Below are 18,500 nucleotides of genomic sequence, written 5' to 3'. Positions count from 1 at the left end.
GTAGCAAATGTAGCTGAAGGCTATGCTAACTATCGTCTTGGCAAATGAGAGCGTATTTGTCAGTGAACCGTTCCTTGCAAAGTCGGCTGTACAACTGGGGCGAGTGCCAGGACGTCTCTGTAGACCTGCCGTGTGGTGGCGCTCGGTCTGCTATCACTGACAGTGGCGACACGCGGGTCCGCCGTATACTAACGGACCGCGGCCGATTTAAAGGCTACCACCTAGCAAGTGTGGTGTCTGGCGGTGACACCACATTCCTCCCCCGCAAATCGGTGAACGGTGGTGTTATAAGGCTTCCGCCCGCCGTGGAGAGGACCCCATGTTGACGTATGCGACGAGGTGGGTAGCCTAACAACAGGCAAGGCTGTGCCACCCGCACCCTGCCATTCGGTCCGAGGGGAGCTAGGAAACGCCTGAAAACCTAGTCCAGGGTGCACGTCAACATGCGGTGTATGCGCCCGTAGAGAGACAGGAGGGGCCGAAGGGTCGACCTCCATCGCGTCGGGGTACCCGACGGGCGTAGACGACATGTGGTCCGGAGCGGGCAAAAGTTCCATGTCGGAGGACAGCTGGTCACGGGAAGCGACCGGCAGCGTGTGACCCAGGGATCCACCTGGCAGTTGCAGCGAAGCGTCCACTGCGGGCGTCGCCGGCGGAAGAACAGGCGGCGGCGGCGCGTCACCATGGGGCAAAATGGAAGGCAGCGTCGGTAACACCTGGGGATGAGGCGAGCCAGTAGATGGGTCCCCAGGGCACTGACCGGACGGCACTGTCGCTGAAAGCAGACGGGGAGCGGCAGAACCCGTGCGACGACAGAGGCGCAGCTGATGGAGATGCCGACGCACCTCACCAGAGGCCCCCAAAACCAGAGACATAGCCCGGCCGAGGCAGCGAAGAATGCGCCCTGCGAGCCAACGCCGTGAACCTCGATAGTTGCGATAGTATACAACATCGCCTGGAGCAAAAGCAGGTGGCTGCCGCTGCACAGGAACCTGATGCAGCGGATGCAACAAAGACATCAAGGTTCGATGAGGACGACCGTGGAGCAACTCAGCCAGCTAGCGACCATCTCGGGGCTGAGAGCGATACGAAGACAAAAAGAGCAATAACGCGTCCTCCCGAGAATGCGACGCTTTCAACTTCAACATCTGTGACTTGAAAGTCCGGACCAATCGTTCAGCGGCACCGTGTGACTGAGGCGAAAACGGCGCGGATGTCAGATGTTGAATACCATTGGCCTTGCAGAATGACTGAAATTCTGCAGACATGAATTGTGGGCCATTGTCTGAAACAATAGTCTGGGGAAGACCTTCAATGCAAAAGATAACGGATAACGCTTGGATGGTGGCAGATGACGTCGTGGAAGACATCCTGACAACAAAAGGAAAATTACTGAAGGAATCTACAACAACCAACCATCGAGCATTCCAAAATGGACCAGCAAAATCTATGTGCAAGCGTTGCCAAGGGGAAGTGGCTTTCGGCCATGCAAAGAATTTCCGCGGTGGTGCGGATTGTTGTTCGGCACACGCCATGCAAGAAGAGCACATGTTCGTAATCGCAGCATCGATTCCGGACCAAGTACAGTGCTGACGAGCAAGTTGTTTCGTTCGCACTATACCCCAATGACCTTGGTGGAGAAGCCGTAAGACAGAGGACTGTAACGAACGTGGTACCACGACCCGGGACTGATCATTATCAGAACGCAACAGCAAAACACCACGTCGAACAAAAAGTCTCTCCTTGTGAGCAAAAAATCGGCGAACCAACGGATCCTCGATCCGTGACTTTGACAAGGGCCATTGCGTGGCAGCAAAACGCAAAACGGTAGCAAGGACAGGGTCAGCAGCTGTGGCTGTAGCTACACGACGAAAATCAATCGGAAACGATTCGACCACGTCATCGGTTTCCGAATCAATGAACATGCAAGCAAGTTCGGAGGAATTGAATGCTCTATCCTCAGCAACAGGCAAACGGGACAATGCATCAGCGTTGCCGTGCTTAGCAGTGGACCGATACAAGATATCGTAGCGGTACTGCGAGAGGAAAATAGACCAGCGAATGAATTTCTGCGCTGTACATGGAGGTACAGGCTGGTTCGGATGAAAAAGAGACGTCAAAGGTTTGTGGTCTGTGATGATGGTAAAGTGACGACCATACAAGAAATCATGAAACTTTGTAACACCAAATACGAGAGCCAAAGCTTCTTTCTCTATCTGAGAATAATTTCTTTGCGCAGACGAAAGCAATTTGGACGCAAAGGCAATAGGGCGATCATGCGAACCATCTTTGTGCGCAAGCACAGCACCGATCCCGAAATCCGATGCGTCTACCATCAACAAAAGGGGTTTCTGGGGATCGAATGGCGTAAGGCAAGTATTTGAAAGCAACGCCGATTTCAACTGGCGAGAGGCGCGTTCGCATTCCGTCGTCCAGACGAACGGAACACCTTTACGGCGTAAGCGATGAAGCGGAGCTGAAATGGAAGAGGCATGTGGGATATATTTATGATAATAGTTAATTTTTCCCAGCACACTCTGTAGCTGCTTCAAATTCTGCGGTGAAGGCAAGTCTTGTATGGCACGGAGGTGCTCTGGACTCGGATGTATGCCTTGTGCATTGATTACATGTCCCAAATAGGGTAAGTCGCGAGCAAAAAACACACATTTGTCCTTCCGCAAGCGAAGACCATTTTGTCGCAAGACCTGAAATAATGTTCGGAGGTTGGCTAAATGTTCTTCTTCCGTCTTTCCGGAGATCACAATATCGTCCAGATAGTTTGCTGCAGTAGGGACCGACGCACAAACAGTTTGCAGATATTGCTGAAACAATGCAGGGGCGGATGCACACCTGAATGGCAGTCTTTTGAATCGGTACAAACCAAGATGCGTGTTAACCACCAAGACGCGCTGGGATTCGTCGTCCACTGGTATTTGCAAGTACGCATCTGCTAGGTCCAACTTCGAAAAATATTTACCCTGGCACAGTTTGTCAAAAAGATCTTCCGGGCGGGGTAAAGGATAAGTTGCAATCACTAATTGTGGATTCACCGTTGCCTTGAAGTCCACACAAAGTCTCAATTTTCTGGAAGGTTTTGGCAAAATTACTAAGGGTGATGCCCAGAGAGAAGCCTGCACACGTTCAATCACACCTTGTGATTCCAAAGCATTTAATGTTCTTGCGACCTCATCACGCAATGCGTGAGGAACATTGCGCGCTCTGAAAAATTTCGGTTGCGCATTTACTGTCAGTTCCAAATGTGCTTTATAGTTCTTAGTGCAACCGAGGCCCGGTGCAAAAATGTCTGCAAATTCTTCACATAGACGAGAAACACTGGCTGAAGGCACAGTCTGGTTCACTGATAGGACCTGATTTACTATAGACAAGTTAAACAACTGAAATAAATCTAAACCAAACAAGTTCACTGCAGAAGAAGAACGAAGGACGTAAAAAGACACAAGTTTTGTTTGTCCCTTGTACGTTGCAAGAAGGCTGCACTGTCCTAACACAGGGATATTCTGACCTGAATAACTATTTAACGTAACATTTTCGGCACGCAACGGAGTTGTGCCCAGTTGTTTGTACGTGTCTTTATTGATCAATGAAACTGCAGCTCCGGTATTGAGCTGGAATGGGATCACGTTGCCATGAAAGTCCAAATCTACAAAATGTTTATTGTCCTGTTGATGACAAGAGCGACTGTCTCGTGCAATTTGAACAGACACTGGTACAGAATCACTTGCTAATTGACGTGATTTCCGGCGATGTCGACGCACACTTTTTGTGGGACGCACACAGTCACTTTTAGAGAGAGTGGCACTGGGCGGAGTGGAATTAACTACATGAATGTCCATGGGCAAAGGTTCACGAGCCTGAGTATTCTTGGTTCGATTCCGGCGCGAAGCAAAGGGCCTGGAATGGTTTTTAGTGTCAGTTCTGAGCTTTTTCTGGCAAACACTCTGAACATGTCCTTTTTTATTACAGAAAAAGCAGATAGCCTGGCGTGACGGGCAATTCTCACGCGAATGTCTGGTTGCACACCGCGAGCATGATTTTAGCACTGCATTTGCTTGCTGCCGCGGGACACGTGGTTGAGAGCTTGGCGGCAGCTGCGCGGACGAGCGCGAGGGCTGTTCCGTGCAGCTCGCCCAGCGGGCTGGTTAACGTGACACACAGCCGGCGAAGTTTCAAACGATTCCTGAGCAAAGTCAAGTGTGTCTTGCCTATCCAATATGTCCATCACTTGTTGAAGGGAGGGATTGACTAGTTTCAAAATCTGTTCTCTTATACGAACATCAGAAACGTTCTGTGCAATTGCATCACGTACCATAGTATCTGAATAAGGGAGTCCACATTCACACTCAAAAGCACAATCCCTTGTAAGGCCTTGCAAGGTTGCAACCCACTCCCGATTAGTTTGACCGGCCGTACGTTTTGTACGAAAGAACGTATACCTTTTTGCAACTACATTGACTGATTCCTTGAAATATGCATCTAATGCAGACAAAATTTCTTCGTAGGACAGAGTTGCTACGTCACGTCGGGGAAATAATTTCACTATCACACGGTACGTCTGGACGCCGACACATGATAATAAGTGAGGCTGCCGCTCATTACCTTGAATTCTGTAGGCGGCGAGATGGAATCCAAATTGGCGTGACCACTCCGTCCAGCTTTCCATCGCCGCATCGAATTGACGAAAAGGTGGTGCAACTGCGTGTTGTGGCTGCGGTAGCGGTGGAGCGGCGGCTGCCGCATCGGTTTGCATTGCACGTTGACCCTGGACGAGCTGTCCAAGGGCATCCAATAACGCCTGCGTCTGCTGATTCTGCAAGCGATAAAATTCGGACAGTACATCTGGAGATTGTGGCGAAGCCATGACACAAGTAAATTAGGGCAATACGAACGCTAAATCCTCTTTTGAGACTCGTCGCCAAATATGTTGTGTCTAGACAAGACAGCCTAGACACAATGAGAGGAAGCCGAAAGGAACGCGCTTAAACTCACGCAGGCTGGCGTGAGGTCTGAAACAGGATACGTAATGAATGCTATAAAGAAAAGTACGTAGCTTCTGGAATACTTAACTTTAATCCACATTTGTAGAACATCACTCTTGATGATACATTAATAGAATCTCAATATCAATTGAATACGGCGCCTTGCTAGGTCGTAGCAAATGTAGCTGAAGGCTATGCTAACTATCGTCTCGGCAATTGAGAGCGTATTTGTCAGTGAACCGTTCCTTGCAAAGTCGGCTGTACAACTGGGGCGAGTGCCAGGATGTCTCTCTAGACCTGCCGTGTGGTGGCGCTCGGTCTGCTATCACTGACAGTGGCGACACGCGGGTCCGCCGTATACTAACGGACCGCGGCCGATTTAAAAGCTACCACCTAGCAAGTGTGGTGTCTGGCGGTGACACCACACTTTCTTTTTTTTTTTTTTTTCCAAAGTACAACAGAGTCGTTGCAGCTATGTGAGGTGAACCGGCCTGGCGAGGTGTGGATGCAGTTGACCCAACAGTGCATGAGAGGAAGAAGGTGGAAGCCTTTCCACACCATCAGCTGCAGAGGTGTTTGGCATAAGTCTGCAAAGCATATTCAGCATAAGTGCCGCAAGGCACAGCAAAGCTCAAGGAAGTGCAGCCTGAAAGCGTATAAATAACTATCCATTCTGTACTAAAGTCTCTTGTGTTAGTGTCGCAGCTCTACAACAACGGGCTGTGATACTTGCTGCAACATTTGGAATGCTGTTTTTGGACCACAGTTCGACTGTATGATAGAGCAGTCTGCCCTGAAACCACAGGAGCTGTAGCTACCATATCACCATACTAGCACCGGCCCTGGGAAGCAGCTTGCCGGCCATCCTCGCAGAGCAGAGGATCGTGGCCATTATGTCGCCTCTGGGCTACGACAGGCAAGTCATGCCAACACACTCATTGTGTAGCCAGCCACTGGGACTGGAGTTGTCACTGACAAAGGCTGTTGCCTCACACACTACCACTCAGCCAGTCGCTGCACTCTGTCAGCATTGTGGGATGACACGCACACATGCAGGAAGCCGCTGAACACCTCAGCCAGCTTCTCTTGCCTGTACTGAATGACTGCAGGGAGCTGTAATAAAGATAGTTTGGTTGAATTTTCTTGTTTTGAGAAGACCAAAGGAGTGATCTGTTTTACTTGCTAAAACACATTCAGCAGCCAAGATTGCCTAAATATTTCTTTATTTAAAACAACTGTTTTTGAGAGGTATTATGCCAGCTTGTCATGTGGATAAAAATCAGCACATTATAAAAGGATTGTCATAACTAAAATATTTGTGATGTAATAAGCAACTGTGAGCAATTATAAATGGACATGGCCATTTGTACGAGGTGCATTATGTTTTTTAATATTTTAGTTATGACAAACCTTTTATAATGTGCTGATTTTTATCCACATGACAATGTGCCATCAAGTCCAACGTAAAATGAACTTGTTTCATAACAAAGAGCTTTTTTAAGACCTGAAGATAACAGCAAAGTCTGTTAAAATTGGTTGTCTTAAATAAACAAATATTTATGCGATCTTGGCTGTCGAATGATTTTAGCAAGATATTTTCGTACTTCTGACTGTTTGTCTGGAACTACACACCAACCCCCTGCACCCTCCTGGCACCAATCATCTGCAATACCGTATTGAAGTACAACATATTGTGGCAGCTTTATGAATGAAACTTTCAAGGGCATAGACTCGTACCACTGTGATTATTCTCGAAACAATTTATAACCATTAAATTGCATGGGCTTCCGTGGCCAGAGTCAGTTGACATAAAAGTTGTCAGAGTATTATACTGTGTCATAATATAAAAACATATACTAAAGAAATAATGTTTCTGCGTCTACTGATGGACACCACTGTAACTGTGATTGACATGTTGGTTTCTCTAGTATAGTTTTTTACATTATGACACAGCACTATACTCCAAAAACTTTTATGTTAATATTGTATCCAGTTCAGAGAGGGAAACATCATTGTCTGTCAGCTTTTACTATTGACATTGCCTCTTGACCTTTACACTTTCCTAATAAATGTCACAGTTCTAAGTTTTAAAATGTTTGAGAGTCTTATTTTTGTTGATAATTTTATCTAGCTACCGTCCTATAGGAAACTGCAGTCGGATCTGACCAGCCAACAGTCATCATAAAGGAGCATGAAACCTATTTTTTATATATGAGTCACAGATTGTATTTCAACATTAGCCTGTTACAAACTGATGTAAACAAAAAACTTATGCAATAGATTTGTGGGTTGATTTGAAAACTTTGTCCATGCTGTCTTACATAAGTGAAAATAACTGAAACCTCTCACATTATTTAACATTACTGTTTCTTTAAAATGTTTAATATTATTATAGTATGTGAGACTGAAGATGAGTGTCAACATACCAGTTCTTTAAACATAAACTATTGTTGTAAAGCTGACAGATCTGCAAATTGAAAAACAGGTGACATCCTTGGATTCCGTATCTAAAACTAATAAATAAAAGTACTTCATCAGGAGAATGTTGCTCCAAATCCCGTATCAGCAGACACCTTAAGCATAGAAAAAGGTATGAAAATAATGTTGACTAACGACTTTATTTAAATATCAGTACTACTGCAATCTATTCAGTTTTCTTGACTAGGTTTATGGAGCAACAGAAGCAGGAATCTCTGCTGGATACGCTTATTGCTGCAGTTTACAGAAATATGGAGAAATAAGACACTGCAATTATCATTGTGAAGAATTAGATGTAATGGTAAAAAATACTTAAAGGTTTTTATATGATTAATCTTGAAGCTGCTTTATAAAGTAATAGATGTGTGTAGTTATATACATAATTTCATAATGCAAATAAGTTTCCATCACAGTCGAGAATAGAACGCATGTAGTAATAGTAGTAGTAGTAGCAGCAGCCTCCTCCCCCCCCCCCCCCACACACACACACACAGTTCCCTCAATTACCATACTGACAGTTCCTTGGTGCTTCAAGCTATGCCTATCAACTGATCCCTTCATTTAGTTAACTTGGGCCATAATTTTAATTTTTTTCCTTGGTTTGGTTCAGTTCTTTCGTATTAGGAATTAAATTTACCTATTCAATTGTAGGCATTCTCCTGTAATCCCACATTTCAAAAGCTTATAGTTTCTTCTCATCTGAACTGGTCATTGTCCATATTTGACATCCATTTAAGGGCACAGACAAATATCTTCAGAAAATCCTTCCTGTCATGTAAATTTATATTCATGTTAAAAAAATTCTTCTTTTTTAGTAATGCTTGTCTTGCTGTTGTCAGTCTGCATTTGATATCCTCTCTACTTCGGCCCTCATTCGTTATTTTGCTAGCCAAATAGCATAACTCGTCTACTAATTTTAGAGGCCAGTGTGCATCGACTTTCTACATACATTGATACCAAGGGATCCATCCTTTCTTCTCTTAACCAACACATCGAGGAGAGGTAACTGATCCTGTCACTCAGCTTAAATAGCTGTGTGGGACTAACAATAGTTCACAGTCTGGTTGGAATCCAGGCAGCGAGTACGCATAACACCAACATTCGCAGAGCATGAAGAAAATAGCTGGGTCAAATGTTGAAATATTATGCATAAAATGGCAGAACACACACAAGCCCACCTTTAATCAAACATGCTGATAAACCTGAGAGATTACATACACTATTCCTGTGTTTCAAATGCTGCATTAATTTCTAAATATAGATAAGTTTTTAGGTTTATTTCAGAGTTGATCATCTCATTTTTGAGCACAATATGGTAACATCACAGTCTTCATTTCCTTAAATAGTCCTTTTATGTATACTCACTACCTTCACTCAAACCAGATATAGACCTCATGCTCAGCAACCAATCTTATACCATCAGCAAGTTATTGAAATATTGTGTGCAGAAATGAAATAATTGACTCAGCTAGGAACCTAAAAGCATACCAGCTATCAGTCACACTGAGGAAAACTAAAAAGTCACGTTACGTATTATCTCCTTTTCATGCACAGGTTGTCAGACACCAGGCATGAAGTTAACTACAGCATTATTTAAAGGTCCAGGCCGTAGGCCACAAATGGAACCTGTTCCCTTTCAAGAGATTTTACCCCTGAAGCTGAAAGGAAGTGTGTCTGGGAAAGGAGACAAAACATCAAGTACGTATAATATTTAAATTTATGTTAAATGTGCATAAGTCTATGTAACAACAAGAAAATGAAGAAATATGAACATTAGTAGTACTTGTTATTTATGAAAGTGTTCCAGTTTAACCCATATAAAGGAAGATGGTTCTTAACACAGCCTTGCAATGGTAACTTTTTACTACAAACTCTTCTAAAGTTAGTGTCTTAACGAAGTCAGTATTTATTTTTAAACTTGCTTTATCTTTTTGAACTGATTAGGAAGGTACAGGTTGCCAGAGTTGATGTCCACTTGTTACACCAGTGACTCCAAGACAGCGCTTGGAAAATAAATATTCACCAATCTGCCACTGCTCCTCTCCTTCACTTCCAATCTGCAATGATTTTCCAGTAGTATTTCAGAACTGAAAGCTTGATTGATTAGTGAACCAAACCCTAAAATTTGTTCCAGGAATAGAATATGCATATATATTCCAGGAATAGAATATGCATATTTTTCTGAGTATGGAGTAAAACTTTGTTTCAATGCTACAATCATTACTCTGTATAGCCCCTCAGTTTTCAATGTAGAATGTCCTCACTGCAAAATTATTTAACATGAAGTTGAAAGTGTGTACTTCAGTGCTAATAAACTTAATGTGTGTTCATAGATAAACTCCTGCATGTCAAGGATTTTTTATTCAGAGAACTATACAGCATTATTACTGACCATTTTACATTCATCTGTTACAGCGAGAAACACAAGACATTTGTTATAAAACTTGAAGTTCGCTGATGGGATGTACAGTGATATGCAAAACTGAAGGATGAAAGTAACTTTCTCATGTTGTGTCACTGCCAAATAACCTATCTCGATAAAACTTGGACCATATGTAGAAAACACTGCCACAGTACAGTATAGAAGGTAACTGAAAGAACTGTGCAATGAGACAAACAGAAATGACACTTTCATTCAAAGGCTATAATTACACTGAAGTCATGGTGATTTATGATGGCCCCCAGGACATCAAAAAAGGTGGCGTGTGATTCTTAATACAGTGTATGATAAAAAGGCATACTCTACAATGTGCTCCCATGCTGGCCACAAAGTTGATAAGAAGTTCTTGTGGTAGAGAGTTCTATTCCTCCACCAGTGGAGTAGACAACCGGTAGATGGTTGTTGGTGCATGCATCCCACATGTGCTTGATGGGATTTAAGTCAGGGGAATTGGAAAGCTAATCCATTCACCAAATGTCCTCTCATTCCAAGAGAGTGTACCATGTTCAAAGAAGGTGAGCACACACATGTAACATATGCCTCCCCACACCATAACTGCTGGACCACCAAAACTATCATGCTTGACAATGTATTTGGGTGCATTATATATCCTCATATTGTGAGAGGTGGAAACATTTAACGCACAAAAGAACTTGCCGAACAATATTGTTGTGGTCGTCCAGTTGTTATGGTGTGTGGGAGGCATTCACCAGTCAATGTTATCGTGACACTGTAATCCTTTCTCATGTGTGTCTTTCAGGTGTGCATTTGGCCTTGACTTCTCTTTTATGGGTGACAGTGTACAGCCACATTGAACAGCACAGGTGGCCTGCCTATTCCTCCTATTGGGGAAATGTATTGTAGTGTGTCCGCATGCACCAGTGACCATCTAGCAATTGTGAACCATGCTAGTGGAAGAACAGAATGGCCTACCATAGGAACACCGTATCAACTTTGTGGCCAGCATGGGAGCACATTGCAGAGCATACATTGCTGTCCAAGGTGATCACACACCCTATTAAGAACACGATTCCACCATTTGTAATGTCCAGGGTGCCATCATAAATTATTGTGACTTCAGTGTAATTATTGTCTTTGAATGAAAGTGTCATTCTGTTTGTTTTATTGAGTATTTCTTTCATTTACAATTTGTACTCAACTGTAGCAATCTTTTCTATGTATGGCCTAAGTTTCATTGAGTTACATTACTGGGCAGTGACACATCATGTGGAAATTACTTTTATCCATAAGTTTTGCACAGCAGTGCATTTATGTACTAGTTTCATAACAACACTCTAGTCAGATTTGTCAGAGGTCAAACTCCATCATAAAATAATTTTTCTGGGAAAGTGCTATAAACATTAAATGTTTTCTTGAGAGGCTCGAATTGTAAAATGGCAGTTATCTGTTGTTTTTTACTGACGTTAATTTATATTTATCCTCCAAGCTGTATTGAAATATTTTGTATTCAGAAATTTTAAAAGGCTCATTGTTTATTGAGTTCATATTTGTCTTAAACATCAGCTTGAAGTACTTTTTGAAGTTTCTGAACATGTTCTGTATGACTGGAGTAACAGAAAAAACATTGCTGTCTTCATAATCACTGAATGCCATTCCTCATTAGTATGAAGGCTGCATAAAACCTGTTTTTCTTCTCCACAATGCCAAAATTCCCATCACATGGTAAGAAAAAGTGGCCTCATTCAGGAAGTAGTGCAAAATTTTGTGAAATTTTCCACTTGATGTAAAGCTAAACAGATAGTGCATCACTGTACTGTTTTTGTTTTATAAATCACAGTTGTCTTAAAATAAACAGATGAAACTACTTTCCTTAGATACCATTGTAAGCCAGATACAACCTCATCAGTGACCTTTTGGCATCACCTTCTGTTTACATGAACATCTGTGCTTCATGTAATTTGCAGCAGTATATATCAGTCATACATTTAAAATTGCCTGCAGAATCCAAGATCAATTTTCTAAAGAAACAAACTCTTCATAAGTATCACTTTTTGGTCTTCCAAATGAAATATTGAAGTTAACATTGAAATACCTATGGTGGTAAAAATTATAGCTTGCTCTTCTTTTTACAACTTTCAGCTTTCAAATGCTTAAGTACATCAGGCCCATGTTACTGTAAGTAGGCTACAATGTTGTACTTTTATTTATCACTGAGCTTTAGTGGCAAATAAACCTTTTTGAGATTATCTTTCTTGCTGTTGAGCGCTCTTTCAGTTGTTTGTAGTGTCTCACATTTACAAATCACTTTCGCTGACCCAGTTGCGCTTGATGCTGTGTTTTCCCCTGGAATCTACTGGATAACTAGTATCACTCTGCCTGTAGGTCATGAAGTTTGATCATTGCACACTGAAAAGTGTAAATAACTTTGCATGCCATAACTCATTTTTGACCAAAAAGGACTTAACAGGTTTTTACACCATGCCCCTTAATTGAAACCTGATATCATATGTATTTCTTACATGTTTTTCAGAGGCTAGCTGTGTACAAGAAATGGCAGTCATGCTAGCATGCCTGAAGCAAAATGAATTTGATCAGGCAATGTGCTCCAGTGAAATTAAAATTTTCCAAGATTGTGTGAAGGAATATGATGTAAGTAATAATTTTTGTTATTCCTTTCAGTTATTGTGTGATGTGAAGATGATATTGCTGTGTGAGATAGTAATTTTTTGGTGAAATATGATGTAGTCTTTTGAGGGAAAGTATTTTTATGTTAAGGAAAGTATGGCAGGAGTTTTAACTTTGCATCATGCTTATCAGCAGTAAATGTTACATCTTTAGCACCAGTAACATGTTTAATGACTTCTATCTTATGACACCAGAAATATTTGTAATTTCTAGGGACAGATACTGTGGTGTGTTCCCAAATACCGTACATATAAGTTTTGCAGTAAATGAAGTATTGACTTAGAACAGATGTCAGTTTTGACGCCGTAAGTCTCCTTCTGCAAATACAAAGATCAAAATGGAGGAACGTTATGTTAGGAAGTTATAGTATAGAGAAAACCATCACTCCTGAGAGGTGCTGGGACAGGAATTGTGCAGTGCAATACATGCAACACTATTTAAATAGAACACTCATGATATATTAGACAGTGTTCCTTACCAGTAGACATTTCTGAATGTTTCAGTTCAAACAGAATTACCTGCTCTGGCAAATGTTTGCATTTGAGTCACAGTTTCACAATAAGTCATGAATGTTCAGAAAGGTGAACACTCCATTTGATAAAAACTTCATACCATCTTTAAGTTCCTTTAAATTAATTACACTGCAGTCTATGGAAAATGGATGGCAAGTTATAAGGAACAGATTGCAGTTTGTTGTAGGTTTGTATATGTTGGACACATGGTAATTACAGAATGTAAATACAGCACATCATACATTTAGAACAATGTAAAGCTGAGAATGTCTTTTGCAAAGAACATTTCTATCTACATTGAAACACAAATGTGATTTGTAGAAATTGATGCTGTCACAATGAAAATAGCTTCTCCTGTAAACAGTATAAATGTAACTGACAGTACATTTATTGGTCAACCAAATTTCAATGTTACTTGTCTCTCTTCCTGACTGTGTTAAACCTGTATTTGATGAACACTTTGAAAGCCATCATAGCTCTTCCATGCACTTGTCAGAGAACTACTTGCTACTTTATGAAAGAGATTCATTTACTCCATGTTAATTGGTGTACTCAAATGAAATATGTGTGTGGAATATTGTATCATTGTCATAAAATTTATTAAAAAAACAACACATCACTTTTGAGTCCATCATTTTGAGATTATAAATTGCTTGTGATACTCTTGTGATGCTGGACAGTCCTGGGTGGAATATGAATAATGTGAGGAGTCAAGGTAACCACTCACCATATGTTTGAGGTGCTGATCACTCAACAAGTGAATAAATTAGACTGAAAATGTTGCTGAACTTTTTCTGTGGTGTTAACTAATACAAAATACATGTACACATGATAGCTACATCATTCTAATACTGCAGCTCAACTGTGAAGAAGGATGAAGAGAGAGAAAAGTAGACAGCAAGGGGGAGGGAATGGTGAAGGGAAGATGACCAAGGAAGAGTTGTGTGTGGCACACAACGAATTGGAGGAGTGCCCAGGTGGTCTTATGCCACCCATCCAACCTACAAAATATTCTGGTCCAGAAACTTCCGGGCAGATTAAAACTATGCCAGATCGAGACTTGAACTCAGGAGCTTTGCCTTTCGCAGGCAATTGCTGTACTGACTGAGCTACCTGAGCCACTCCTGGAAGAAATTATATTGCAGAGACATGGGTTAGCCACATCCCGGGGATGTTTCCAGAATCAAAATTTCACTGTGGAGTGGCGTGTGCACTGATATGAAACTTCTTGGCAGATTAAAACTGTGTGCTGTACTGAGACTGAAGCTCAGGACATTTGCTTTTTGTGGGCAAGTACTCTCCTGACTGAGCACTTGCCCCCGAAAGGCAAAGGTTCCAAGTTCAAGTCTCGTTCTGGTGCAATTTTAATCTGCTGGGATGTTTCATATCAGTGCCCTCTCCACTGCAAAGTGAAAGTTTGGTTCTGTTCTGCCCACCTTATTCCACACATTCTCCTAACCCGTTTCCATATGGGTCATACCCTTGTGCCAGGTCTACTCTACACACTAACTCAGCACATCCCATTCCAGACCTGTCACAAGCATACCCTACCCTATCGGAGGCAGGACCACCTGTGAAAGCTCTTATGTCATATACCAGCAGGTTATTTTACAAAGACTATTATGTGGTCATAAACACCAATCAGTAACCCACCTGAATGAATGGCCACTGCAAACCTGCGGCCAAGAGCAGAGTTGTTCATTTGGTGGCAGCCGATGATAATGCTCGACTTCAGTGACTGTTTCACAATCTGTGCCATCTGAATTCCCTTCCCCCTTCTCTCTAACTCCCAATACCAGCTTCTCTGAATTGCATAGATGGGGGGTTCCCATTGCAAGACAACCTTTGATCCCGTATCCCTCCCGGTATAAATTTCCAGCACCCCTTGCTCACACCCTTCTCCACCCTTGCTCCTGTGCCTCCCATTTTACCCTATTAGTTTACACTCACACTTTCTTCTGTACTGTCTCCCTCTTCCTCTGCTCCATCCCACTCCCTTCCCAACTCACTCCTCCACTTCATTGTGTGTACACACTGCTACTACTACTGCATGTGGCAGGGCAAGCCCACTTCTACCACATTGCTGTCCTGCTCATGTCCTGCTCCCATGCTGCTTCTTCCTCCCAGCCCTCAGCTACCCTTCCCTCCATTCAAATATGCCCCGAGATGGTGCCTAACTCCAGTTGTGCTGCAGTGCTGGACCAATGTAAAAAGCTGGGACAAAGTAGGTGTGTGTTAGTGGTTTTTGTATTGGTTAGTCCCAAAGCAGGACATTGAGAGCCAAGCAATGTTTTTAGTCTTGTTTATATGCCGGTCGACCACACAACACTCAACTAGTCATCATTTCAACCTTCCTTGGGTATTAATAACCATTCTTTTGGCACTTAAAACATCCACCACACAGCCTGTAAACAGGAACCATATTGGCATAGTCTACATGTAAAATGTAATGTCATATTATTGAATCACTGTGGGCAACTTAAAACTGAAGTCAAGTATCAAGTTCCCAAGTGTTGGTCTCCTAAACACATAAATACTTCTGAAGTGCTGGACCAATTTCAATAACCTGTTACTCCAAGTCAATTGAAAATATGACAAATTTCTGTTTTGGAATGATACTGAAAGTCCTGGATTGAAAACAAATAATAACTATACTCACCTTTTAATTGATGCATTTAGAATTCAACAGGCTGAAGATTGAAAATGGTGCTGAGTTTGTCGTAACACAACTACTCACATTTGTACTGTATTATTTGACCTGTTTCCTCTAAGTCATCACCTGTCCTCTGTTCTCCCTGCTTGATGTTAGTTACACTTTTTTTTTTTTCTGTCAGTGGATTTTGAGGTTTAAGTAATTTTTTCTTGACGTTGTCTTGATCTATAAAGGGCAGTTCATATGAAAACTGAACACTCACTGTAGTACACAGTCCACGCAACAGATGGCCCCACTATTCTTACATTTGATACTGTCACCACTGTGGTAGGGGAACAGTATAGTGCCACATCACAGGTGCACGCAGTTTTTGTGTTACGACCTTGGTTGTTGGTGGACTGGTCTAATATGTTCACCAAGCTATTGACATAGAGGCACTCAAAGAAGGGTAGAGAAGTGTGGCTATTTTCTGGTGGCTGAGGGTGCTGGAGTACACAAAATTCATTCTTGCATGTCCGCTGTGTATGGTGAATGTGGCATGTCCCTGATGTGTGTGCGTGAATGGAAAAGGAGATACCGGGAAGGGCATACATCACTCCAAGGTTATCTGTGCCCAAGGCAAGTCCCTTTGAGCCATTACTCCTGATGTGATGGGGCGGATTGATGCCCTTATCCAGGGAGACTGACAAATCACAGAGGGTGAAATTCATGTTTAGGTCAGCATTATCCAAGGCTCCTCACATGCCATCATCAAAGACCACTCGCATTACTGCAAAATTTGTGTGCAGTGGATGTCGCATTACCTGACTGAGGAACAGAATATGGACAGTATCAGTCTGAGTCATCTGCTATGGTGCCAGGGGGAAGGGCATGCATTTCTGTCCTGTCTCATCACAGGGGACAAAACATGGTGTCACCATTTCGATCCCAAGTGCAAATGGCAAATCCAGCAGTGGAAGCATCCCACATCTCCCCACCAAAGAAGTCATAAGCCGTTCACACTAGTTCTGATAAGGTTATGATGACCTCCTTCATTGACAGCAGGGGACCTCTGCTCTTCGATTTCCTTGAGTATGAAACTGCAATCAATGTGCAGCACTATGAAGACACTGTGATATGTTGTGAAGTCAGAAGGCCCGGGAATGCTGTTGGATGGAATCATCCTTTTGCAAAATAACACCTGTCTCCACACTGGCAGTTGGACAGAGGCTACGTTTCAGTGATTTGGTTAGGGAACACTGCAGCATCCTCCATAAGCCTGGATCCTTCATTGTGTGATTGTCATGTCTTTGGCAGCCTGAAAAAGACTTGTAGGGATGTCAGGTTCAGTCATACGAGGAAGTGCAAGAGTGGGTGTGGTTGTGGATCCATCAGCAGCCTACTGCGTTCTGCAGAACAGGAATTGACTGTCTCATCTCCCAGTGCGATAAATGTCTTAACATGTGTGATGGTTACTGCTGAGTGGCACCATTCCATGATCCCAGTGTGACAGGTGTCCGGTTTTTATTTGTGTGCCCCTCATACTTTCCACATCACCCATCTCCACAATGAAGGTCACTAATAGTGTGACTTTGAGCCCGGAGGGAATAGGTTTGAATCCTGTTAGTGGAAGAAATTTTTAATGCCAGAATTTGACTAGCGAAGGTGTGGGGTAGTAGTAGTAGCAGTAGCAGCAGCAGCTTTATTCATCCGTAGATCTCTTGTAGGATATATGACATGTCAAAATATTTACAAGTTTAGACCAATTTAAAATAAGCTAATTCATATACGCATACATTTACAGACTTCTAGTTAGAGGCAATCATTAGATTTACTCCTGGTATACAATATTTTTTTTTTTTTTACAGATAACTTATTAAATAATGTAATGCCACACTGTTCACTCATATCTCACTATCTGTCACTGTACACACTAGACACACATTGTTTCATAACACTTCATTCACTACACACACAAACACACATGCACTGGTGATCTCTGGGCCATTTTCTGTACCACAACTTACTATTTGCTATCCTGAAAAACTGAGTCAGCAGCCTGTTGTGACAATGCCACGAGATTTAAAAGTGCCGCTACGTCAGTACGCGAACACTGCGATAGAGGCACTCCGCAGCTTGGCCGAGTGCGGGAGCGCCACCTGGCTATGAACGGCGCCGGCCGCGTGTCACGACACGGCAGTCGAATGACAGATACGGAGTGAATAGCATGTAACCCGCTATTGTTTCTACTTTTGTATATCCACGCAATTTATTAGTGATTAAAGGTTATAACACTTTTTGGCGACGAGGTCGGATTTTTTTTTTCCTGCGTTGTGGAATTGTGTATTCGTGTCGGGGCAGACATGGAACAGCTTATGCAAGCGCTCATTGAACAACAAACACAGCTGACGGCTGCTATTCGGGCACAACAAACACAGCTGACGGCTGCTATTCAGGCGTTGTCGACGTCGCTTACTCATCATCTGTCTTCCTCTTCTCCGCCTCCGTTCCCTCCTTACGACGAGGCCGCTGAAGACTGGGAAGATTATGAGAAGCGTTTGCGGCAACACTTCTTGGCTTTTGGCGTTGTCAACGCTCCTATGTGTAAGTCGTTATTTCTATCTTGGATTTCCCCACGGATCTATCAGCTGCTATCTCAGTTAGCCCCTCTGCGGGAACCTGCCTCTCTGTCCTTCCAAGAAATGTGTGAATTATTGTCTAACTATTACCAAAAAAACACCCACGTCGTTGCCGCCCGCGTCGCGTTCTACCGATGTCGTAAACAGCCCCATCAA

The 18,500-nt window shown here is 42.8% G+C and overlaps 1 protein-coding gene across 3 annotated transcripts in view; it reads left to right on the top strand.

The window, feature by feature from the left end:
• LOC126255312 (coiled-coil-helix-coiled-coil-helix domain-containing protein 1) overlaps positions 1 to 18,500 on the top strand; it is an 86,276-nt gene that overhangs the window by 34,502 nt on the left and 33,274 nt on the right. For all 3 annotated transcript variants that reach the window (XM_049955385.1, XM_049955384.1, XM_049955383.1), the window contains exons 2-3: positions 9,030 to 9,173; positions 12,407 to 12,525. In XM_049955385.1, coding sequence (XP_049811342.1) covers positions 9,047 to 9,173; positions 12,407 to 12,525 — 246 coding nt within the window. In that variant the 5' untranslated portion in view covers positions 9,030 to 9,046. The remainder of the gene's footprint in view (positions 1 to 9,029; positions 9,174 to 12,406; positions 12,526 to 18,500) is intronic.

Source organism: Schistocerca nitens, chromosome 1 (assembly GCF_023898315.1).
Source record: "Schistocerca nitens isolate TAMUIC-IGC-003100 chromosome 1, iqSchNite1.1, whole genome shotgun sequence".
Classification (NCBI taxonomy): domain Eukaryota; kingdom Metazoa; phylum Arthropoda; class Insecta; order Orthoptera; family Acrididae; genus Schistocerca; species Schistocerca nitens.
The sequence above is the reverse complement of the archived record's forward strand: the minus strand, read 5'-3'. Positions and strand labels throughout refer to the sequence as shown.